General features: G+C 38.9%; 1 protein-coding gene across 2 annotated transcripts; it reads left to right on the top strand.

Moving 5' to 3' along the window:
• The first annotated feature begins 2,509 nt into the window (after positions 1-2,509).
• Mtpap (mitochondrial poly(A) polymerase) lies at positions 2,510-23,258 on the top strand. 2 transcript variants are annotated; one of them, XM_051205670.1, is made up of 9 exons: positions 2,510-2,670; positions 6,307-6,479; positions 7,247-7,480; positions 9,338-9,562; positions 12,783-12,994; positions 16,151-16,377; positions 21,508-21,600; positions 21,683-21,756; positions 22,578-23,258. In XM_051205670.1, the coding sequence occupies exons 1-9, from the start codon at positions 2,526-2,528 to the stop codon at positions 22,935-22,937; spliced, it is 1,743 nt and encodes a 580-aa protein (XP_051061627.1). In that variant the 5' UTR covers positions 2,510-2,525; the 3' UTR covers positions 22,938-23,258. The 2 variants fall into 2 exon arrangements, with proteins under 2 accessions (XP_051061627.1, XP_051061626.1); XM_051205669.1 differs by having other exon boundaries at positions 2,510-2,682.
• Positions 23,259-26,146: the final 2,888 nt, after the last annotated feature.

Below are 26,146 nucleotides of genomic sequence, written 5' to 3'. Positions count from 1 at the left end.
AGCTTTCATAATTAATAAGAAGTCTCCATGTCGTTATTTGTGAGCCAGCAGCTGACAAAAAAAGCTTACTACACCCTAGGAGTTCCTTAAAAAAAGGGTAAGACAGCATCCATACTGAGTGGCTTACAATTGTTTATAATTCCAGCTCCAGGAGATTCGATGCCCTCTCTGGCCTCTGTGGGCATCCACATATGTGTGCATATATACTCACTGTCTCCCATGTATGAATAAATAAATAGCAAAATAAGTATATTCTTGGTGTTGACACAGGGACTAGGTTGGTGGTTAAACAGTTGAGAATGCATACTGTTCTTGCAGAGGACCCGAGTCTAGTTCAGTTGTTCCAGGTGAAGGAAGGCAGAGATAGGAGGATCTCAGGGACTCACTAGTTAGCCAGACCAAAAACCAAAAAACAAAACAAAACAAAAGAGAGAGAGAGAAATAGAAGAAAGCACCTGATGTTGACGTCTAACCTTCAGATTCACACACTCACACACATAAATCATACATAAATATTCTTAGCTTCATTAGTTATACTAGTCAAAAGGTAGAAAAAACCCACCAAGGTCCACAAACTGGTAAATGGACATGTACATTTGGCACACCAACATTATATTGACTGGTTTTGTATGTAAATTTGACACAATCTAGAGTCCATGAGATTCCGCTGTAAGACATTTTCTCAATTAGTGACCAATGAGGGGATAGCCCATCCCTTTATGGGTATTTTCATCCCTGGGCTGGTGGTCCTGGATTCTGGAGCAAGCCAATAAGTGGCACACCTCCATGGCCTCTGCATCAGCTCCTGCCTCCAGGATCCTTTGAAATTCTGTCCTGACTTCCTTCAGTGATGAAGCAATGTGGAAGTATAAGCCAAATAAACCCTTCCCTCCATAACTTGCTTTTTGGTAATGGTGTTTTGTTGCAGCAATAGAAACCCTGAGATTTAAAAAAAAAAAATGTATGGAACGTCATTTGTCTGTGAAGGGGGCTGATGCTGCAGCAAGGGAGAAAGATTGCAAATATTGTCTATAAGAAAGGCTCTATTTGTGAGAGCTTGCATGCTATATGATTTAATCTAAATGAAATATCCAAAATTGGCCATTCAAAGAGAAAGAAAGTCAATCCCTTAGGACTGGGGTGGGGTAGAATGGGTAGTTGGAAGTGAGAGTTAAAGGGCTTAGATAAAATGATTAAAAATGTTACCAACATGAAAAAAAAAACAAAGAACAAACAAAACAAAACAAAAAGCAAAAAACAAGCAAACAAAAACAAAGAGGAAGAAGCACTTGAATGGGTCAAATGGATTTAGCTCCTGGGTCCTGGGTGTAACGCCAGGAGTGTTACCTTGCCTTCTGTCTGCCTTACTTCCTCCACAGGCAATGGATGGAGGTGATAGTGTTCACCTCACAGGGTTGTAAAGACTGAAAGAGTAAGTACAGACTAGAACAATGCCTGGAAACAAAAATGAAAACTTCTATGTTGTTTATTCCGGCCACTGTATAAATCTTGTACTCCACTATATATTGGAGTGTCAAGGATAAGGTATTTGCACAGAAAATATACACATGCATATGATAATACCTTTGAAGTTATCTTTTTCTGGGAATAATCTTTTATTTAAGACATGGTTTGATGAAGCTTACTCTGCCTTGAAATGTCTGTGCATTAGACCTTCAACTTCTGCTTCCAGCTCCTAGTGCTGACTTGTATCCAGCTTTTCTTGTAGTAATTTTAAATATATCATATTCAATACATCTTAACTATTAGGTGTTATATTTATTTTAATAATTTACATTTGTTTGTTTTTCCCTCCTAATTGACATTTATAAATTATTGAGGGTCTGGAAAGATAGCTCAGTTAAGAGCACACATTGCTTTTGCAGAGGACCAGAGTTTGGTTCCTAGCAGCCATGTGAGGTGACTCACAGTTCAGGAGATCTGATGCCCCCTTGTGGCCTCTCCAAGCATTGCATGCACATGCACAGACTCACAGACACATCTACACACACATAATTCACAAAGAAAAATTGAAAAGTTCCTCTGTTGTGAGGTGGAATGCAGGAAAACCTGCTTAGAGACAAATGGAGAAAGTTGGGGTAAATCCAATTAAAATTTGAGTCCCTTTTAGAAGTAACTTAATACTCATACAACCCTAATAAGGCTAGCAGCACCTAGCCCTTTATTAAAAAGGTATTGTAGTGCCTATTTAGGGACAAAACAGTAACACTTAAAGTCTGATTCCTGAGGTTCGTTCATTCTCCTCAACAAAATGTGAATAAAACACAGGCTAAACTCTGCATAATGGGGTACCTCATCAGAGTACAGTGAGGTAGGCATACAGATAGTTAAATTCAGACCATGTAAGCATATGCAAACTTCAGGGCTTTCCATTCTGCCACCCATTTTTCTTTTTTCTTTCAACGCTAAAGTTTCTTTCTAGTTTGACCCAAAGGGCTTCCCGTTATCCCCGCCTTTAGGCACGCATGCTCAGAAGCCGGAGTTTAGTTCCTGCTTCCTTGACAATGGCGGCTCGCGGCGTGGGGCTTTTGACCCGTTTGCCCCTGCATTCCCAGAGAAGGAGCCGAGTCCAGCGCTCTATTTCCAGACACCTCAGTTGTGCAGGGACTATAGCCGCGAACTTCGGGAGCGAAGAGCAGCCTCCTGGGGGTGCGGAGACAGGTGACGGGCGGCCGAGGCGGGCGGAGGGCGCGCACCACAGGCCAAGGGGCCGGACCTCTGCGGCCTGGCAGAAACCCAGGCGGGGGTTTCATCGCTGTTGAGGACGACTCCCGTGGACAGCAGTGAAGTTGTTCAGGCCAGGAACACGGTTGGCGAATACTTTATAGTTCGGCACAAAAACCGTGTAGTAATAATGTAGTGATGATGATGATGATGAAAATAATAATAATAATAACAAGCGGTGATGATAATAATATTGCCACCCAGTGGCGTTTGCCTCTTCCCTGAGCCGTGCATGAGCTTTTGATAATCTCTTAGCTAGGGTTGTTAGTGCTGTGATGAAGAACCATGACCAAAAGCAACGTGGGAAGGAAAGGGTTTATTTGACTTACATATTTCTACTCAGGAACTCAGACTGGTCGGAAATCTGGAGCGTCAGCTGATGCAGAGGCCATGGAGGAGTTCTGCTTGCTGGCTTGCTCAGTCTACTTTCTTATAGCACCCAGGACGACCAACCCACAATGGGCTGATCCCTTTGACATCAATCACTAAATGTGAAAATGCTCTAAGGACTTGGCGGTAGCTTAGTCTTTAGAGGCATTTTCTCAGATGAGGATTCTTCGTCCCAAATGACTTAGTTTGAGCCAAGTTGACATAAAACTAGCCAGTGCAATACCCATAAAATGTCACTGGAGACCCAATACACCAAAACTTACTGAACAGTGAGTTTTCCTGGCTCCCAGAACCCTCTGCCTATGGAAATGTCTGTTATTTTGGCGTTTCAAAACAACCTGTTTGGCAATAGATTTTCCTCCGTTGTTTTAACAACAACCTTCTAAACATATACACCTGGTCAATTGAGATCCCATTCTTACTGAACCTTTCCTGTGTCTGGAGAACTTGTGGATGTTTTTCAGAATTCTTAGAACAGCCTTGCAAGAAATTTGCTGGGTGTTGAAATAGTGATTGGATTGGGTGTAGGAGATGCTGCTTCTGTTGAAAATTTTTAAGTGATCCTGCAAATTCAAATAAGGTTTCTTTTGAAATCTCTTGTATGATGGCTTAAATTTGAGAGCATTTTCATTTGCTCTCTGAGACACAAAGCAAACCAGTGGAGTAGAACAAAAGGAATTATTACTCCATTTTTTTCTTTTTCCATATTCAGTGTGTGTGTGTTGTATGTGTGTGTGTTGATGGTAGCATGTGGACACTGTGTGCGTGTGTGTGCATGCAAGTACATGTGGGTACGAGTATGTGGTTGGTATGGAGAACCATCAGCATTGCTCTTCCACCTTGTTCGGTGAGGCAGGGTCTCTCTGTCAAACCCAGAGCCAGAAGTTGCTCTGCGAACCCTCTGTCTATTTCAGGTAGGCCTCCATGCCTGGCCAGCATTTAGTTGGGTTCTGGATTATGCTCTTCAAACTTATGTGGCAATCCCTTACAACACCGAGCCATTTCCTCAGTCCTATGACCCCATTTTATAGATGAGAAGACAAAAAAGTAAGTCTGACTTTGCAGTTCAAGCTTTCCCATCTACACAGTGTCAAAACCAGCAATAAAACTCGCCTGACTATGAGGCCATCCTCTTCCTTTAGGATAGATTTTTGTTGCACATTTGTATCATTAGGATAATGTAACTTAATAAATATGCAGGGATCTTGAGGAGCATAGCAAGTAACCAGATGCTCAAAAGAGAAGAAAGTGCATTTTAGCTATTAAGGTAAGAGGCAAGAAGAGATTTATGCTTTCAATTTATACAGTCCTATACTGTTTAATTTACTTTTATAGCAAGCAGTTGAACACCGATTTAGACTCAGAGAGAAAATGAGAAGCAAGAATGTCTAAGAGATATTTGCAGTCAAAGAGTGGGGAGGTGGTCCAGGCAGAGGCTATCGCATAATAGAGAAGAAAATGAGGACTGAGAGGAAGAACAGTCTGAAGGCTAAGCTCAAATTGACGAGAAGTAGTCTGTCCTTAACATGGAAGAAGGTGGTCTTCCACACTGTTTCATAGATGCTACATAACAATCCTGTGAATTGCACTGCAGAAGTCTTCACACACCAGAGCAAAATTTGAAGGCTGAGTGAAGGTTGGCCAGACAGAAAGTGAGCAGGGGGGCATTCCGACAGGAGATGAAAGCCAGCCATGTCGTGTGTGCAGTGCCATATATGAGAAGTGTGAGAGAGGTGGGAGATGCTGGCACCGAGGAGGAAAGGAGGCATTTGGACTTCAGTGTACAGGTAGAAGAGGAGGAGAGATCATGTTGGCGTGTGTGTGTGCGCGCGTGCGTGCGTGCGTGCGTGCGTGTGTGTGTGTGTGTGTGTGTGTGTGTGTGTGTGTGTGTTCAAAGGAGACAAAACGAGTGCCTGAGACCAGTTTTGGTGTGAGGCTATTGTGATGGCACAGGCCTGAGATGAGAGTTGAAGATTGACATGGAGTGGAGAGGGGGCACATATGAAAGAGAGTGTCTTCAGCATCTAATACAGGAGGGATAAATAAAAGTGATGTTTCTACTTGTTGGTGGTCACTTACTAAAGATGATGAGAGGTCTAGGCCAAAGTTCTATTGTGTGCTGTAAGAAACTTGGCTTTGAGCTGGTACTGATGAGGACAGCTTAGGATTCAGGAGCTTGCACTGTTATTAACCCAAATTTCCGTTTTCCCATGAAAATATGAAAATTGTAGTTTTCACACCCAGCTTAATCTGTAATGAGGATTGGACCCAGGGCCTTGTACATGCTAGGCAAGTACTGTACTAACTGAAGCACATCTCCAGCCTTATATTTTAATTTTTTAAAAATTTCCCTGTGATAGGGTGCTTATTGATGGCAACTAGGTATTAACTGTTTGAGCTAGATCAAGACTTTAGATGTAGACAATCTTTATAGTAACTTATTATAGTATGTTAAATGCTTTAAGATCATTGTTTGATTATACTTAGACTAATTAATTTCCTTTAGACTTTTCAATATTCTAGATTGTACAGGTTTGTGTGTGTGTGTGTGTTTATGAGTGTGAAAATGTTGAATGAACAGTTTACTTTCTCATTTTTTGCTTTTAAGGTCTTGTAGAACTGTTTTCAGCATTACATGTCAAGTATTCCAAATCACAATTTTAGTGGCAATCACAGAGTACATTAAATAAGCCAAATGTGGTGTCATACACCTTTAATCCCAGCACTTGGGAGGCAGGAAGATCTCTGAGCTTTAGGCCAGCTTTGTTTACATAGTGAGTTCCAGGCCAACCAGGGCCACAGAGTGTCTTTTTAAAAAAATCATTAGATAAATATTGAAAGCATATTGAAAGCAGTTTGTCTTTTCACTTTAAAAAGAAGAGAGGACCCCCCCCCCCAATGCAGCTAGGCTAAAAATGTGTTCATGACCAAGTTTGATCAACTGAGTTTGGTCCCTAAAGCCACACAGTGGAAGAAGAGAACCTGCCCCAGACATTGTCCTCTGATCTCCACGCGGTGTCAGTGCATACACATGGGCATGCACACATGGTATATAGATGCATTTTAAGTATATGATTAGGATGAAATTGTTTTAATCACGTTTAACCTCTATATACTTTATCAACATGTTTTAAATTTTGTGTATTAGTAATGTTTTTGTCTCATTTGTAGGCTCTGAAGACAAGATCCCCAAAAAGAGATTCTTTGAGGTACAGGAGGAAAGAAGAGAACAGGCTCAGCGGACTGTTTTGATACATTGCCCAAATAATATCAATGAGAAAAAGTTTCTTAAGTATTTATCCCAGCATGGACCAATTAATAATCATTTCTTCTACGAGAGCTTTGTATGTATCTAGATAATCTATCTAACTTGGTGGTTATACTTTTGAAATTCGCCTTTTTGCTTTTTGTAGTACATGAACAAAGATCTTTCAATATTCTTCCTGTTCCTTGATTTCTTTAATGAGGCTTTCCGTCCTTGTGTATGAGAAAGGAAAGCCTTATTGCAGTGTTTTAAAATTGTACCTGGGATGTAGCTCAGTAATTAAGCACTTGTCTAGCATACTGAAAACCTTGGGTTCAGTCCCCAGCATTACAAAAAGAACAGCAACAACAAGGCAAGCCAGAGTTGTTTGTAACATTTAATGGAGATTCCATAATCCAAAGACCTCAGAACAGTGGTTCTCAATCTTCCTAATTCTGTGACCCTTTAATACAGTTCCTTATGTTTTGGTGACCCCCCAAACATAAAATTATTTTCATTGCTACTTCATAATTAATTTTGCTACTGTTATGAATTGTATTGTAAACATCTGATATACTGGATATCTGATCACAACCCATAGTTTGAGAACCCCTTCCCTAGAGTTCAGTGCTATAGATATTGACAGCAAGAGGGATCTGAGTTTTGCTCTGTGCAGTCCTATTACAGTGTTCTTTTCATTTCCTAATTTACTTGTAATGAGTTGTGTTAGGATTGTATCATTTATAAAATTCAAAATGAAGTATCTTGTAACAGTATAATTGTTTTGAGGGTGCTGTGTTAATGTGTTGAATATAACATTGTGAAACATGCTCTTTTTTTTTCTTTTTTCTTATACCTTTCATACAGGGTCTTTATGCCGTTGTAGAATTTTGCCAAAAAGACAGTGTAGACTCATTGCAGAATGGAACACATATTCCAAAACAGAGCGCAGAGCCTGCAATTCCCTTTAAGTCACGTTTCTTGAACTTAAAGCTGAAGAATTCTTCTAATCAGATTCCTGAACAGTTGTATGCACAGAAAACTAACCAGTCTCCTCCTTCAAGCAAGAAACTCTTTGAATTACTGAATTGTGCAGAAAGCGTAAGTTTACATGTAAACTTCAGATTTTTAAGTGTATATCCTTGCATTATAAAAGTTCTGATACTCAGCTACATTATTGTTTAGTAGGTACAGGGTTTAGTTTTATGTGGTAAAGGAGGTAGAGGTGAGTGATGATGGGTATATAATGTTACCAAGGACAGCTTTCCGCTAAGAGTTGATGGATGCAGCCTGTCAGATAGGTGTTGAGTTTAGTTTGTGCGGTTATCTTAATAACTGCCATAGGATCTCAAAATTCTTGTATGTTTTTCCTCCTGATTTCTTTTAGAGCAGTGAATTGCAGTCTTAAATGTCCTTAATATAAGCCATTCTTCTAGTCACTGCTATCTATTTGATCAATATGTACTTTAAAACATGTATTTGCTTGGCTAATTTTTTTCCAACTCTTTTTTATTAATGAGTGGAATTGCTTTAAGAAATTCTATTTGGGAGCTGGAAAAATGTCTCAGAGGTTCTGAGCACTTGCTACTTTTACAGAGGACAAGGTGGGTTCCCAGCACCCTTGTCAAGTGCTTACAACCACTTATAACTCCAACTCCAGGGGACCCAACCCTTCTAATGGCTTGGGGCAGTTTACACACACATGCACATGTACATGTAATGAAAAGAAATCTACACTACAGAATTTGTTGAATGAAAAGTCAAGTCTCCCTTCTCCCCTTTGTGACTCCCTGTGCCATTGTGCTCCTTACCTTATGGGTAAACCACATGTTGCACAAGTTTGGGGCCCTTTCCACTCTTTTTAATACAATAATTGTTTACATTGTGTCCTATAAATGCTTAAGTATCTTATTTCTAGTTTTATATCTTTATCCTAGTGTTTTTATTATTCTAGCTAGGTTAGTGATCTTTACAAAGAATCAACTTACTTATCTAAATACTGTTTTTTGGGTAGATTTTCTGAATTTTAAAATTTTGCTTCTAGCCTATACATATCCTTAACTTCCATTGATTTAATTTTTTAGTTAGTGCTCATTTCCTTTGCTTGCAAAACTGTTTTCAAATAAAGGCATTGAAAGCTCCAATTTGTAGTTTAATATTCAACTCTAATGCAGTTTTGGAACCTTGATTATGTTAACTGTTAATATCATTCTCTAAGGAGTCAGTGGGCTCATTTATGAAACAGAAATGTGGGACTTTTAATACTTGAATTCTAGTATTTATTGCCCTTTGATACTGGCTTCTCTTTCGATTCTGACCTTTGTGTATGTTGTGACCTCTTTTGAGGTCCCTTACTTTTTCTAAAACAGTATTTTTAACTTATTGCTTACAAAGAGTATTTTAACCAAGATTTATGTTGCTAGTGTTTTTAAGAATCAACTTTTAGGGCGAGGGAATGGATTTGTGGAAAAACTACTCCCTGTGTAAATGTGGGGACCCAGGTTTGCATCCCTAGCACCCACATGAAAGCATAGTATTGTGACATGTGCCAACAATCCCAGCACCGGGATGGTGGTGTGGAGACAGCTGGATCTCTGAAGCTCCCTGGCCAGCAAGTGTAGCTAAAACAGTGATCTCTAGGTTCAAGGAGAGACCCTGTCTCAAAAAATAAGGTAGAAGGCAATTGTGGAAGACACACAATGTTGACCTTTAATCTCCTCATGAATTAAGAGATGAAAGCACCTGTGTACACTAATGTACCACATACTCACCCCTATATCCCCCCACACATACACATGCACACCTGTGTGAGTGCACACATGCAAATATGTCTTTTAATCTACTCTTAAGACTGAAGAAAAAATTGTTTTTTTAAGGTAAATCTCTAAAGATGTGAAAATGACATTATTTTACAGACCTAAATATCTGTGTATTTTGTTGCTTTCTTTGGCCAGCTAGATAGATGATCAGCTGAACACTCTCCTGAAGGCTTTCCAGCTCACAGAGGAGAATGTCAGGCTCCGCCATCTCACATGCTCTCTCATTGAGGACATAGCAGCTGCGTATTTTCCTGGCTGTGTCATTCGGCCCTTTGGCTCCTCGGTGAACACATTTGGCAAGTTAGGATGTGATTTGGACATGTTTTTAGATCTAAATGAAGTTGGAAAATTCGATGTTCACAAGGTAATACTTATTTCTTTTCACCACTAAAATTTAGGAAATCTTTGGACCCAATAAAGTTATAGCTATTGATTGCTACCTTAGTAAAGATGACTTAAGAATGAAGTTTATCTGCTAGGGATTATTTGGAATTGTAAAGTATACCTTTGTGTTGGTCTAACATTGGGTCACTTACTGTGTCTCTCTACATATGCATAAAAGTTCTCTTCCTCAGGGTTTGAAGTTTGTTCGTGTCTATACACGTAGGTATGTTTCAGATATTTGTAACATTTTAATTTTGCCAGCTGGCTTTTAATTTACCTGCAGTGATGATAGTCACACAGTCCCTTATATACTTTTAAGTAGACTTTGAAACATCCTATTTTCTGCTTTTTTCTATGTGACTGTTCATGAAAAGCACAGCCTTGAAAAGATTTGTTTCTCAGTTTTAAGACCTACTTCTACTTCAGCCTTCTTGAAGCCATCCTTTTTTTTCCTCCACCCTGCTTAAAATTAATCACCTCCACAGTCTTTTTTGTATCTTGATGGTATTTCTGTCTTTATGGTTTCTTCCTGTCATGTTAGTTAGTGGCTGATCTGACTGTGTCCCACTATGTCATAGCTGAGCAGGGTGTGTGTCTATGATTTACTTCCATTATAGTTCTAGTCATGAACCCTGCAAAGCTGTGTATGTTCATGGAACTGAAATTAGCAAGGAGTAGGAAGGGCATCAGATTGAAATGGGTCAGATTTAGTTAAGACTGACATGCATTGGAAATTGAGTTAAATTCCTAGCATGGGCACTTAAACTGTATGACACTATTTTATTTTTATTTATTTATTAGACGTATTTTACAGAATATGTGACTCAGCCATTTAAAGTATATAGCTTTATGTTGGTGTTATTATTTCTGTATTTGCAGGGTGATATAACCATCTTAGATTATTTTTATCACATTGAAAAGCACCATCATAGGTGTTTTAGGCTTTCTTCTCTCAAGGAGCACAGAGTTGTTGTTGTTAGCCTGGATTCTGGAGCCAGCTGAAGAGTCAGATTCTACTTACCAGCAGGGTGGTCTTGGGTGAATGTTTTCTAAGTCTCAAATTTCCTAACTGAAATTTGGACATGATACTCATGCAGGATTTGATATTGACTAAACTAATGGGAAACGTAAGAGATTGACCTAAGTGCTCAAGTGTGGTCTGCTTCTGTTGGAAGCAGAAGTTTGTTGATAGCTTTTAGTTTTAATTCTCTTAAGTTTCTGAAGTATTGTGGTAGTGTTTAGGAAAAGTTAATCTTAAAGGCTTTCCTCCATTGTGATGAAGTAATTTGACAATTTGTATAATTTATGAAAATGTTATAAAGTCTACGTGCTTGTTTTAAGATTCTTTTTGTGTACTTATCAATATACCCTCATTTAAGATTATCATAGCTTTACCAATAGAAAAATTAATACTTATACAGTGACAATTTAAGCACTCTTAAATTTTCCCAGTTCCTAAAATGTTCTTGACACAATTTGTCCAAATATAAACTTGATACTGCACCTTGTTTTATAATTCTTTGTCTGGTGGTTTTATTCTTCAGCTTAAGTTGAGGAAGTTAGAAATTGTATGTTGGCTCTTTTTCTACATCTCAAGTTACTATGTATGTATAATGCCCAGTGAAAGACAGGTACTAACTAATTGAAATAGTAAATTTCAGTGTTTCTAAATTTGTGCCAATGAACTTCACACAGAAGACCCTTTAGAATGAAATAGTAAGCTTACATCTGCCTTTGGTTTTCCCTAGTTTTGTTTTTTTCTGATAGAAAGTCATATACATTGCAGGATTTAGGCAATAGAAATGAAAATTAATAACTATGTCCCTAGTATTTTCCTGTTGTCCAAGTGATTGATTTGGGTTGTGTGCTTAGTTTCTGTTCTTTCTTCATTAGATTTTCTTCCACTATGTAATGCTATATTAGAAGCTCTTGTGGAGTTAGCTGTTTCTTCAGGTTTTTTTGTTTGTTTGTTTGCTTTTTTTATGAGTATATAATTTATTTGTGCACTTGGGACATGCATGTGTGTTTGTGGAGGCCAGAGCTCAACATGGGATCCTTCCTATGTTTCTCCTGTCTTGAGACAGCCTCTCTTACTGAATTCAGCACTCACTGATTGGCTCATTAAGCTGGCCAGCAAGCACTGGTTGTATGTAGACATTTTACCAAGGGAGTTGTTTCCCCTGTCCCACTTTGTCTGTTTTATTTATTTGATAGACAAAAGTAGCTTTGGAGAGTTTCTTACCTTTGCCCATTATTGATGTGTTTTCCATCATCTGCATCTTCTGTAATTGCATTGTTTTATTTCTGGGCAGGGTCTATTGATCTGATTAGCCTACATGTTCTCTTGCTTTTTATATTGTTCACCTAAGCTCATTTACTTACACTTTAAGACAGTTTCCCAGACTTCAGTGGTTTTACCCATCAGCTGTCTATCTCTTGCTAAGGCTGAATCCAGTGACAGAAGTCTAGTCATCACTTTTTCCAGCTGCAGCCTGACTGTCACTCATCTCTGCCTATGTCCTTTGTGTCTTTGAAAGCAGTGATGAAACCATAGAGAATTGAGATGAGGCTCTTTATGGATCTTTCTGGTTCTACCTAAAAATGATGCAGGAAGCCTCTGCTTACATACAGAGTATACCCATATGGGTGGCACCCTACACAACTGCACGGAGCAGCTTCACTATCTGTCCCTGGTCTGACCATTCCTCACAGTTCCAGTTCTGTCTCCAAGTCCACTCAGAACTGTGTTTTGTGTGTTTCTTTGTTTTGCTCTTGTTTTTTTTTTTTTTTTTTTTTTTTATTGTGTCATTTGTATGTCTTTACTTCCTTTGCTTACAAGAGTGAGTCCAGCCTCACCCTTCTACTATCTGCTCTGATTCTGGTCTGCTGATTAGTGGCTTTTTTTTTTTTTTTAAACTATCCTAGGATGAGTTGTTTTCTAAAAGGAATAAGCATTGTTATTACCTTTTAATGTATGACATTTTTCTTTGTTTACTTTTCCATTGACCTTCTCTATGTAAGGAAGCCTCTGTGTCTTATTTTCTTTTGTTGATCTGCTCCTCTTCTGCCTGTATTCTCCCCACATTGTGAGATGATAGGTCCGTTAAGGTGCAATGGCTATGTAGAAAGGACAGATCTTTGTTCAGAGAATATATGTAGTAAAGTAAATGACTCATAATTATCAATGCTCTTATATCCAGAATGCAGGGAACTTTTTGATGGAATTTCAAATGAAAACTGTTCCTTCAGAAAGGATTGCAACCCAGAAGATCCTATGTGTAATAGGAGAGTGCCTTGACAATTTTGGCCCTGGATGTGTGGGTGTTCAGAAAATACTAAATGCTCGGTGTCCACTTGTGAGATTCTCCCATCAGGCCTCTGGATTTCAGTGTGATTTGACTGCTAACAACAGGTATGGCATCATACTAACAATAGATATTCACTTAAATGTGACCATTGTAAGGTATCAGCTTAACTTTTCTTGTTTAGAAACAGTAGCTCAGAACTCTTTTAGACATATTTAAGTAATGACTACCTACCCTGTTGATATGTCTTAATGTGAACTCACTAAATTGGATGTAATGTCTGTAATCCCAGTTCTGGGGAGTATTATGTATTTGAGGCCTGCCTGGTTACTACATGTCTTAGTTATATCAAAACTCTGAACCCTCCCCCCTTTTATTTTAAGGTGAACAGTTAGATTATAAGGTAGGAAATCTTTTTTTAGTGTTCTTACTTAATATAATTTTTAGTATACTTCTAAACAAAATATTAGAGTTTTGTTACGATGTTAATAGGACAATGAGATCCCTTCCTCCTTCAATTGTTTACTTTTGTTTAATGTGTATAGATACTTTACCTGCATGCAGTCTGTGCAGCACATTTGTATCTGGTTCCTGAGGCCAGAAGAGGGTGTCGGATCTAATGGGACTGGAGTTACAGAGGGTTGTGAGCCACCGTGTAAGTCCTGAGAATTGAACCTGGGTCATCTGGAAAAACAATCAGTATTCTTCACTATTGAACCATCTTTCCAGCCCCAGAAATGTATTCTTACCTATGTTGCCTAAAAGTATGAAAAGTACCTATTTTGTATTAGAAAATAGAAGTACATCTGGACATCTCTAGGCATTGTCTCCATTATATACTGACATAATATGTAATGGTTTGAGTCAAAAAATGCTCAGAATAGCTTGAAGCTATTAAGTTTCTCTTTAATGTATTTGTGCTATTTTATCTAGCTCTAAATTAATGAATCTATTCCTTACTATGGCACTTTTGTTGAAGTTCAGTTTTCCTATTATTTGTTAGATTAGGAATTGTGACTGAAGGTGGGTTCAGAGGTTCAGTTTAGAGCAGCTTTGGTTAGTTCACCTATCAAGCCAGTGCTAAGTACTTTTGGACTGCCTTCAAGTGGCATATGATATAAATTCATTGTATTTTTTAACCAAATTTAATGTAAAAATTAAAATACATGCTGTACTTTCTACAGATGTATTTTTATGTTATGTATGCAAAATTGGACAATAATGTATTTTGTTTGCTGAATTGAGATGGGTTTGTAATAACTTGACTTTCTGCAGGTTTCTCTATCCTTTTAATGCTTCCTCATGTCAGTAACCTCACACGATTTGACTTAATTCTTAACTAAATTTAATTTTCTTTAAATATGTAAAACCTTTCATTGCTATTGTCTTGAAACTCCAGTTTAAATGGATGTTACATGATGATTCTTGTGCCCTCTGTTGGTTCTTTGAGAAATTACAAGATACTATTTGATCAGTGGACACTTAATTTTAAAATATTTCTGATTGATAATCTTTGAATTTTCATTTTAATGAGAGGCTTATTAAAAATAGATTTTAAACCTGATCTCCCTCCCTTCCTTCTTTTTGGGTGTAGGGTGTTTTATCCAGCTGGACTCTTAAGTCCTGGGCTTATTAAATAGTTCTGCCTCCCTTGGCATGCACCACCATACCAGGAATGGCTCTGAGGTGTGATTTCTAACAGATGCTATAGCTTCAAGCTGTTTTTTCTTTTATACACTGGGATGGAGTAATTTTGACTGTTTCACAATTAAGAATTCTCTCTTTCTCCTTTGATATATTACATCTAGTTTTCACTCTTTCTGGTCCCTTCCCCCAATCTCCTCTCTTTCCCAGATCAGCTCTTCCTCCATTTCCCTTCAGAAAAGAGCAGCCTCCTGGGTATCAACCAAACACAGCATAACAAGATACAGTAAGGGCTGGACAAAGCAACCCAGTAGGAAGAAAAATGGTCTCAAGAACAAACAAAATAGTCAAGAGACAATCCCCATTTGTACTGTTAGGTGTCCCACAAGAACATCCAACTATACAACCATAACATATATTCAGAGGACCTAGTGTAGACCCATATAGGCTCCCTGATTGTTGCTTCAGTCTTTGTGAGCGATTATGAGCCCTGTTTAGTTGATTCTGTGGGCTGTATTCTTCTGGTGTCTTCAACCCCTCTGGCTCCTACAATTTTTCATTCCCCCTCTTCCATGGGATTCCTGAACTGTGTCTAATGTTTGGCTGAGTCTCTGCATCTGCTTCTGTCAGTTGCTGGATGAAGCCTCTCTGATGACAATTGGGCTAGGCTCTAATATATGAGTACAGCAATAGAATATCACTAGAAATCATTTCATTGACTTTGGGGGACAAGTCATATTTGCTTCTATCTTGGGTCTCTGGGCTATACAGCCTGTTTTCTGGCAGTGTTAGGCATGGTGATATGGGCCTTTGGGTGATATGGGCCTTGTGTTGGACCTGTCATTGGTTAGCTATTCCCACAAGTTCTGTGCTACCATTACTTCAGCACATTTTGGAGGCAGGGCAGATTATAAGTTTGTAGCTGGGTTGATGTCCCTGTCCCACTACTGGAAGACTGTGTTACAGGAAAGTGCTGGTTCAGGCTCTGTATCCCCCATTATTAGGAGTCTTTGCTAGGGTCACCCTCATAGATTCCAGGGAGTTTCTATTGCACTGGGTTTCCACATTATCCATGAAATGCTTCCTAATTCCTGTCATCTCATTAACTGCCCTCACCTGGTTCCTCCATAATTAAGAATTTCAGAAAAATACTTTCATGATCAAATGAGTAGAATGTTTTCCTGTGTGTTTGCAAAGGACTGTATAAGAAGTCAGGCTTCAGTGCAGAAGCATTTCCCAGTGTTCCTGTCTATAGTGTAATCATGAAGAGCCCTTAGACTTTGTACTTTTTGTTTAAGAAACCATGTTTAGAGACTTGACTTAATAACAGATCTGTGTTTCAGAGCTTGAATTGAATACTGTGAGTGTACAGTGCTGTCAGTTGGTGGTTCTGAGGCAGACCCTGATGTAACTTGGTCTGGCCTCCAGATCCTGGTACCCATGCCTCTGTCTCCTTTGTGCAGTCTGGCTGCATAATGGTTTAATAGTGGTGTTCAAAATATAAGCAAAAACCAGTGAGATACTTGGATCTGTTCCCAGTTGTGTCTTTAATTTGACTTTTGTATCATAACTTGGGGTTTGAAGTTTTATTTTGCTTTTTTAACTTTTCTGTTTTGAAGTATTGCTTTGAAAAGTTCCGAACTCCTTTATATATACGGCTCCCTGGATTCAAGAGTAAGAGCCTTGGTGTTCTGTGTACGATGCTGGGCTCGAGCGCATTCATTAACAAGCAGTATTCCTGGTGCATGGATTACAAACTTCTCCCTAACAGTGATGGTCATCTTTTTCCTCCAGAGAAGATCGCCCCCCATTCTTCCAACTCTGGATTCTTTAAAATCACTAGCAGGTAAGACTAGAATTGGCCTTCTTCTTTTTAACACTGGATAGACACTTTACCATGTATAATCAAAGCACATATATTTGTAAGTCATATAATTTACTCCTTGATTTTTAAATCTAAAAAGAAATAAATTTTAAGTGGTGTGTGTGTGTGTGTGTGTGTGTGTGTGTGTGTGTGTGTGTGTGTGTGTGTGTACGCTTGTGTGCGTGCAGTCATTCATTCATCAATGGTCTTTTTTTAAAATGTATTTATTTATTTATATTTTATGTACATTGATGTTTTCCCCACATGTATATTTGTGCAACTGTGTTGGATCCCCTAGAAATGGAGTTACCAACAGTAGTGAGCTGCCATGTGGGTGCTGGGAATTGAACCAGGGACTTCTGAAAAAGCAGCCAGTGCTCTTAACCACTGAGCCATTTCTTTAGCTTCCCTCACCAGTGGTCTTAAGAACTAGTGTTGTTTATCTATGCCTTTGGAATAGAACCTTATGGTGCCAGTTGTCAAGTAGCTTACTATAGTCTTCAAATAGTTGAAGCCTCTCACTTAGTTGACCCAGTCTGAGATGAAGTTAGCAGGTCCAGCTATGGATCTGATCACAGTCCTCAGGCTCACTAGATTCGATTCTCCCCAGACAGCACTGGGGTACCTGAAACTGCTTCCTGGTATGCCAAAGATTTTCAATGTAGGTATATTTGAGTTTACAATCAATCCTAGGTATGTGGTGTTTTAAATTCAACATGCTGTTTGTGTTATGATTAAATAGAAATTTGAATAGCTTGTTGAAGGAAATAGAAAATATCATTTTAGGGTCACATATGTAGAAAGTAAGTACATACCTTTATAGCTGTCCCACTGGATATGTTACTCCAAGGTAATTTTTAAGTGTATGTGGGTCTTCTCTGTTTAAAATAATCCTAAAAGGAATTTTATTCCTATATAATGAGTTGTGAACTACTTGTTAATACTTAAAACTATTGGATATCCAAGCTAGTATCCTCTGGTATTCCTCCTTATATGTTGCCATACCCACCCATACTATGATTGTTCTCGTTTATGTGCTCCTTTAGTCATAACTAATTTTTCTGCCTGGAATGTGCTTTCTCTTAGATTAAATTATTTCTCTCTGCTACCTTCCCTTAATCCAAATCAAAAGTAACTCTTCTGGAAAGGCTACACATGTTAGTGTGGTTTGCACTCACTAAGAAGAAGCTGACATAGTGGGATACCAGAGTCAGCAGGGTGGAGTGGCATTGGGTCTCAGGTCTGAGGCTGAAACAGAAGGCAACAGAAGCCATGCCTGTGGGCCCCTCCCCTGTACTGTCCTTCATTTACCAAGTATTTAGTGATTGCATGCTATGTGTCAGGTAGACAGTCTCCAATAGCTGACACACTAAAAAAAGAAGGCATATTCTTCTCATCAATGAACAGTTTATAAACAGCGTTTTTTATTCTGCTCCTGCTGGGTGCACTGATGTTGTAACATTGAGAAATCATTGTAGAAAAAAATCATGGAGCTCATGGGATTTGGAAGCTGAAAAAAAATCACCGATGCTAGTTTGTGTTAGGGGTACACTGCTACTGAGCATACCATTATTCTGTTCCAGTCTCAGGGTTATCAGCTTACCCGGGCTCTCACAGTCTTCTTTCCTTACCCCCAGCTCCATAGTGCTAATGGTGGTTTTTGATAAACATGTGTCTGATGGTAGTGTTCTCTTGAAATTCATCTTAAATATGTATGTTGAGGAATGGGATTGTAGCTCAGTAGTGGAGCAGTTGCCTAGCATATGTAAGGCTCAAAGTTCTACCTCCAGCTTAATCTCCCCTCCCCATAAGTATGCTGTTTTCCTCTAAATCATTTCAGAATGCACCACAATAGATTATTTGAGGAATTCCTTAGTCATTAATTAGCTGAATGGCTTTCTTGTTTTCTTCTGTGCCTCTCATTTGGTACATAGGATAGTCTTAGCAATTTGTTCTCCTTAAAATTGTTTTTGTTTTCTTACTTGCATTTTAACTCCTGGATCACCTTCCAGAGCTCCTGGAACTCTGTAACTAGACAAGAGCTAAAGCTCACATTTCTTTCAGCAATCATGCTTGTCCTTTGTGACCCTCCTCTTCCCTCCACCTCTTCTGTTGACTCCTGTGTGCACTTGCTGATCTCAAGTGACCCTGCCCCTCTCTACTTGCATGTGCACCCTTCCCTGGTGCGCCCTTTCTGTGTCATACTGCTCTCCTGAGTCTGGGCTATTCCATGTGCATGTCTTGTTTGCTGTGACAGTCATTTCAAAGCATAGTCACAAATCAGCTGTCTACCAAAAGCATGTAGAATTACTTAAAAGCACACCTTCTGAAGTGTCTGACTCAGTAGCTCGGCAATAGGGATTCAGACTTGCTTCTACAAACTTTGGGATCACTGACTCCACTTTTGAAAGTCCTGCTGACCCATGGGATTTTATTCTTTTGAAGGGTCTGAATAAATCAGCTTATTTTCTTTTTCCTAACCTTAGACCATGATGGTGTACTTAAATTTCCTTTGGTAAGTTTTATAAACTGTTATCCATTACAAGTTAGTTCTTTTTGGCATGTGAATGTCCAATTATTTTTACACTATTTGCTTTAAAAACAGGCTGTACTTTCTCCATATAGTTCTTTTTTGTATCTTGACCAAAGTCAGTGACAATAAATTGTTCATATTTGTGTGGGTCTATTTTTAGACTGGCAAATCTCTTCAGTTTCTCTCTCTCTCTCTCTCTCTCTTCCTCTCCCCCCCCCCATTCTCAGTACTGAAATACTTTGCTGTAGCACTGTAATGCTTAATGTGCCATAATGTGATTGGTACAATTTCATTCTTTCAAAAATTAGTTTAGTTACTTTACTTTCCTTTAAATTTTTCAAATCTGCCTATGTCAATCCACAAAGAATTCTGCTCGGTGCTCAGAAGAAGAGTTGTTGTCCTACTAGGTATAGTTCAGTGATTTTTTTTTTTTAATTTAGTTGACAGTTTCATGTACATATATAATATGTTCTGGTCACAGTTGTATTTCCCCCTACCCCCCCCCACTGCCTACCTTCACTAACCCTCTCCCTTTTCCCTAAACAAATAGAAAAAACAGCTGAAGAAAAAGCACAACAAACATACAAATGCTGAGACACACACACACAAAAAAACCTATAAAAAATATTTGGAAACTGTAATATATAAGCAAAAGATCTGTAAGGGGGGGGTGTGTCCAGACAAAGCATTGTGAGACAACAATTCTCCAAAGATAGCATTGAGTTTGTTTTGTGCTGGCCATCTACTGCTAGTTATTATTTGTGTACCCATTGAGACTCCATTGGAAAAGAAAATATTTCCTTTCTGATTGGTTATCAATTGGATTTAGCTTCAGGTGAGCTAGGGGTGGAGACTTATGTCTACTTCCCCTCTCAGAACTGTACCCCATCTAGTGTAGACCTGTGTAGGATCTGTGTGTGCTGTCCTGGTCTCTCTGAATCCTTAAACGTGAAGCAGTCCTGTTGTGTGTAGAAGGCCTTGTTTTGTTGATCTTCATCCCCTTTGGTTCTTATAATCTTTCTGCTTCCTCCTTGGAGGGTTCCCTGAAGGCAGAGATTTGATGAAAACATCCCGTTTAGAACTGAGTGTTCAAGGTTTCTGACTCTCTGCACATTGTTCAGTTATGGGTTTCTGTGTTTGTTTCCATCTACTGTAACAGGAAGCTTCTCTGATGATTGCTGAGCAAGATATTGATTTATGAGTATAGCAGAATGTCATTAGGAGTCATTTTATTGCTACATTCTTTTATAAGAATAGTCATATTTGTTTTTCCTCTTAGGTTCATGACTTATCTTTTTAGTCTAGGTTCTTAGCCACCCAAGCATTGTTGGGCATGGGTTCCATCTCATAGAGTGGACCTTCATTCCAGACAGATAGTATGGTTGGATGTTCTCACAGTTTTTGTATCACTGTTGTACCAGCGTATCATGCAGTCAGGTCACCATCATAGATCCCGGAGTTTGTAGCTGGGTGAGTTTTCCTTTTCTCCTTGGGTAGTGTACAGAGAACCTCTAGTACTGTGAACACTGGTCAGTAGGGGTAAAGGTTCTAGGTAGGCACAAGTTTGGCTTCTCCATCATCAGTGAGCTATGTAGGTATTATCAGCAGTAGGGCCTAACTTGCAGTTTGTGGAGAGCAACCAATAGCCTCATTGTTCAGGGATTTCCATGGGGCCCTTTGTTGGTAATATCTTGAGTCAGAGACACACATTCCTTAAAAAAAAAAGGCACAATAACTAAAAGATGGACAAAAGGTGTAATTTGTTAATCACATGACATATTAAGCATGTATATAGATTTCAAAGTAGAAGTGTTTATATTGCTGTGTGGTGGATATGTTGGCTTTGTGTTATATAGCTTTGGGCATGTGGTAAGGCTGCATACTAATGAAGGATGCAAAGTAGCTTTTTAGGATGCAAACATAAGCAGAAAAGAAAAGAGTGGTTTCCCATGTTCCCTTCAAGAACATGCATGTCCTTAGCATGTTTCTACCTCATCCCAAGAGTACCAAACTGAGAATAAATCTCCAACAAGTGGGAATTTGGGGAACACTCCAGATTCAAACTGTAACAGTGAACACATAACATTGGGGGAGGTATGTCAGTAATGTATAGTTTTTTTTTTTTTTTTTTAATGTTCATCCCTACATTGTATATTGGGATATGGATAAGGGTAGGTAAGAGATTCCATGATGCCTGTGGACTTAGTAAAATAAGAACAATGATTACATTTCATGATACAATGCTAGTAGGAAAGTGAGTGAGTGGTCTTGTGTAAGCCTCTTTGAACAATTAGTTTGTGTCATTGGGTCAAAGCATAAAACAGTGTTAAGGATGGAAAAGGAAATCAATGCTGATTAAGGATGTCCCAAAGTTTGCTTAATGGAATGTAGAAACTTTGTGTTTTCATTTTTAACTAGAAGACTGATTAGTTCAAAAGATGGATTAAAAGCATTGAATTGCCAGAATCATCTCAAATCCTTTTTAAGTGGAGCTTTAATATCTATGAACTAACTACATATAACATGACCAATGGTAAGAACTACTTTACAGTGTGGAACTCTTGTTTCTGTGTTTTAAGATGCTGAAGATAGATGTATCCTAGATGGGCACAATTGTACATTTGTTCGGGACTTGAATAAAATTAAACCTTCAGGAAACACAGAAACATTAGGTAAGTCTTTTTCCTTTCTTCTTGTTCCTTTTTGGGTTCAGACAGATTTTCTTCTTATTTTCTTTATCTTGTTTTCTTGCAGAATTACTACTGAAGGAATTTTTTGAGTATTTTGGCAATTTCGCTTTCAATAAAAATTCCATAAATATTCGACAGGTAAAGAATGTGTGGCATTTTTATAAACTAGCTGTTTGTTGTGCCAGTGTTTCATTTCTAATGCACTCTAAAGAATGCTCGGGTCTAAGTAATGGGCACGAGATGGGACTGTGGCACTTGAGTGAGCCCTGTCATCCTCAGAGCTGCAAGAACAGAGGCAGCTCTTGTCATCCGCTGTTGTCACAGTGTGTAGTCTGTTTCTGAAGCTAAGACTGTATCCTTCAAGATGTGAAATAGCATCCCCAGGTTGTTTAAAATAAAGATGTGTTCAGTGACAGAATTTATCTTATATTTGAGACAAATTTTGCCATGTACATCCAGTTGGCCTTGAACTTGTGGTAGTTTTGCCTCCACATTCCAGTGCTTGGTTGTAGGCATGTGCTGGCCCTGTGGAATTCCTAAGGATGGATAGATTGTACCATTTCCCTCACTTTCTGCTGTTGGGGCCTAATTTAGAACATGCCACTTTATAAAGATTGACTTTGTTTATAGTCTCTCTCCCCTCCCTTCCTCCCTCCACCCCTCCAGGCCCTTCTGTTTTTAAGTAGTTGTATTATGTAAAGAGGATTTTTATTGTTGACCTAGTCCACATACCTATCATCTGAGCATTGACATCATCATTTGTAGATTGTAAACCCAAGCAATTTTCTTAGAGAATACTTGTAAACTACATGGGAAAAAGAAAAGGTTGGTTGTATACACACTCATATAAATGCATATGTAGCCAAGACCAACCTTGGGAAAGCACTTCTTTGCTCTCTGGCTTACACTGACCTTGTGTGTCCCTTTTACGTGGTGTGTATCTTCTCTGTTGTCTGTAGGGAAGGGAGCAGAACAAGCCCGACTCTTCTCCTCTGTACATCCAGAACCCTTTTGAGATGTCTCTCAACATAAGCAAGAATGTGAGTCAGAGCCAGCTGCAGAAGTTTGTGGATTTGGCCAGAGACAGTGCCTGGATCTTGGAACAGGAAGATAAGGGTCAGCCTTCCCCTTCTAGTAAGCAGCCCTGGGGGCTGGCCACCCTCCTGCTGCCCCCTGGGACAGTCTACACATCTCTCTCCAAGAAGAGGAAAAAGCCAGTGAGTGAAAAAGTCAAAGGCTTGTTAGAATCCATAAAAAGTAGCACTACAGACAGTTCCAAGGGCACCCGAGGAAAGAGAGCAATCAGTACACAGGCGTGATGGCAACAGCTTTGGACTCCTGAGAAGAGTGCCGTGAAATTTTGACAGGCCTTAACTTTTATCTGATGCCATTTGTCAAGAGCTCATCACCCTTTTACTTGATCTGAAGTTCTGGATATTTCTTTCCAATCAGGTGGAGCTTTATTCAAAAATCAATGGCAAAGAATATGTAAAAAAACATACTTGAACTCTGCAAAATGAATTTTATCAGCAAAACAGTTGATATTTCTGTCAGTCCCTAGTTGGAAATCATTTCAAAACACTGGTACTTATCTCCATGTATAGGTGATGAATGCAATAAAGCTCCAAAATTTGGTAATACTCTTTAGTATCTATATCTATTTTCTATTTTTCAGCCAAAATTCTCTTATTAGTTGTTTTGATTTCTGGTTGGTATACAAAGTAATGGGTTTTACAGTAGGCTACTATGTAGACTCTTGTCTTTGGTTATCCTTCCCCTCCCTCCCTCCCTCCCTCCCTCCCTCCCTCTCTTTCTCCCTCTCAGCACTGTCCCTTACCCCCATTAGCCTTCTGTTCAGTTTTGCTTCATTCGTGAATGAATGTTCAGCTACTCCCTTCTCTTCCCTCACCATAAGGCCTTCTCCCCAAAGGTCCCCAAAGTTTCATGATCTGTATCCCTACATATTCCACACATATTTCAAAAGTGAAGCCCGAGGTCCACATAGGAGAGGAAAAGTACAGCTGTGACTTATTGGGCCTGGGATCCTTCATCAAGCAAAGTCTCCTATTCACAGTTAGACAGGTTAGTTTTGATTTCCTGAACTAACTGTCTCTAAAACATAAAATGCAGACACTCCACAGCATCTGTGTTCTAAGATGTGTAAATTATGGATATAGTGTGCTTTACTGTATATTTTGTTTTAAAATCGAATTTTATTTTTCAAAATAAAACCCTGTTTCCACTAAAATGTGGTAGCAGTATTTCTAATATTCACTTCTCTTTTTGACATTTCTCCCTTCCCTATAAGAAATTGATCCATATATAGGGACATATGTTTTACATTGTATTCTGTGTAATAACTTTCCTTGGGCAGTATAGATGATGTAGTTGAAAATTGACAGGCACTGTCCTTGGCTGAGGTTGTTACAGCTACAGTATGAGAGTAGTAATAGTACCCACTGCTCTAGGATGTGTAGCTGAGGTACTAGGAAGGTGCTGGTCAAGTCTGGCACACAGCCAGTGTGGCTGAGCCGCTGGCATCCCAAATGCTGTAGACACAACTAATGACAACCTGTGGGGGCAGGACCAGGTACAAGTACTACATTCCTTTTTGTTCTCTATAACCTATGGGCATGTAGCCTGCTGGCACTTACTATTCATAATTTTAGCCATGAATCTGGCTCACAGTGTGGGATTTTCCACTTGTGGGGTCATACAATCTCTGGAGTTTTAGCACTTCTGAGGCTTTTGGGATGTGTGAGATTAGGGATGCTCAGCCTGCATTTAGTGATGCTGCTGCTGCTGCTGCTCATTTGATTTCAGGGACATTGGAGGTGAAACCCAGGCATGCACTCTCTCATCCCTAGCTGCTACTCTTCAGAGTTCATAGTCTATAGTTATTTTTCCTCCTACTCAAAATTCAGACTTGGAGCTTGTAGTGATTTTAAACTTACAAGGTCTTAGAACAGAATTCTAATGAACTTGGAATATTTGGGGCAAGTCAGCAACATTGGGTTTCTGAAGCTCATTATGTTGAGATAGAGCTTTATGTTTTTTTTTTTTTTTTTTTTTTTTTTTTTTTTTAAGCAATTCGGAAAGTTTCTAACAGAGGTGATTTTCTTTCCCAAATCACAGATGTTTGTTTGGATATTTTCTTTTGCGTTGATTTTAAATTTAAAGTTAAACACATAACGTAAACATGTTTCTTTTTTTTTTTAATTTTCATCCTATTCTATTTTACTTTGATACTGATAGTTTGTCTTTTCACATTAAGATGTAATTATGTGATGAATTTTAAGGTCCATATAGCTCTGTCTAGCTGTGAACTCACTATGTAGCAAAAAATGACTTTGAACTCTGCCTCTGTCCCCCAAGTGGTAAAATTACAGGTGTGAGCCTCCACACCTGGCTAAAATTTTTAATATAGAATTTTAAAATAAAGGTCCTGTGAACATTCCTGTTACAGCAAAGTAGGTGTGTGTGTGTGTGTGTGTGTGTGTGTGTGTGTGTGTATTGCTGCTGCTGCTGTTGTTTGTAAGGTTTTTTTGTTTTTCTTTTCTTTTTGATAGTGGTATCAATTGATGCCTAGATCCTTGCATATTCCATTTAGGCTGATACGCTACCACTGAGCTATTTCCACACCCCATAATAAATAGTTTTAAATTGTATTTTACTGACTATAGACTACAGATAAAGTATTTCCTTCTTCCTTTCCTTTAGTATATCACAGCCCTATTGTCTGTGTGTATGCTTGTGCCAAACCTGGAGTTCATAGCGCCTAAACTAGTGAATTCTAGATTGTTTTTATTGTTTTGTCTTTTTTTTTTTTTTTTTTTTTTTTGGTTTGGCTTTCTTTTGAAGTGTGCAGCATTGGAAACTTACCATAATGGATGATGTTGAATCAAATGAAGTAATTTAATGAAAACATTTTAAATCTAGAGTGCATTGTGTTCCCTGCCACAACACTTTAAATGTGTAAAATGGTTCGGTCCAATTGGGAAGCTTCTCCCAGGACAGTTACTGGTACTTGGCACAGAGGAATGCAGCTGAGGTTTTCACTCAACTTGGATGTGTTTATTGTGTGGGCTGAGCAAGAAGGCATGGTCCTTCCATTTTGCTCTTAAGCTGACAGTAAAACATTCTCAAAGCTGGCTGATGTCTTGCAGGGAAGCAGCTCATCAATGGTCATATCATACTTGTGGGGCTAATTTTGAACGTTGTGAAAGTAGACTGAAAAGTATAATGGGTCTGCACAGATCCTTCACATGTTTGGACAGTTAATGCATGCCTAATTGTTTTGAACGTATAGGCCACTGACTTGCCACCTCTGTACCAGTCTAAACAAATTCTACATTCTTCTGTCTTCAGTAGCATGCCAGTGTTGCTGAAACGTAGGAATCAACAGGACCAACATAGGTGATCAACAGAACTATGGTCCTGTTGATCACCTCTAAAGAACAAACCATCAGCTTTACTAATACCAGTCTTCTGGGGAGTATAGGGGCTCCCCCAAGTGTATTTATTTGAA

The sequence above is a fragment of the Phodopus roborovskii genome, unplaced genomic scaffold (assembly GCF_943737965.1).
Source record: "Phodopus roborovskii unplaced genomic scaffold, PHOROB, whole genome shotgun sequence".
NCBI classification, from domain to species: Eukaryota; Metazoa; Chordata; class Mammalia; order Rodentia; family Cricetidae; genus Phodopus; species Phodopus roborovskii.
The sequence above is the reverse complement of the archived record's forward strand: the minus strand, read 5'-3'. Positions and strand labels throughout refer to the sequence as shown.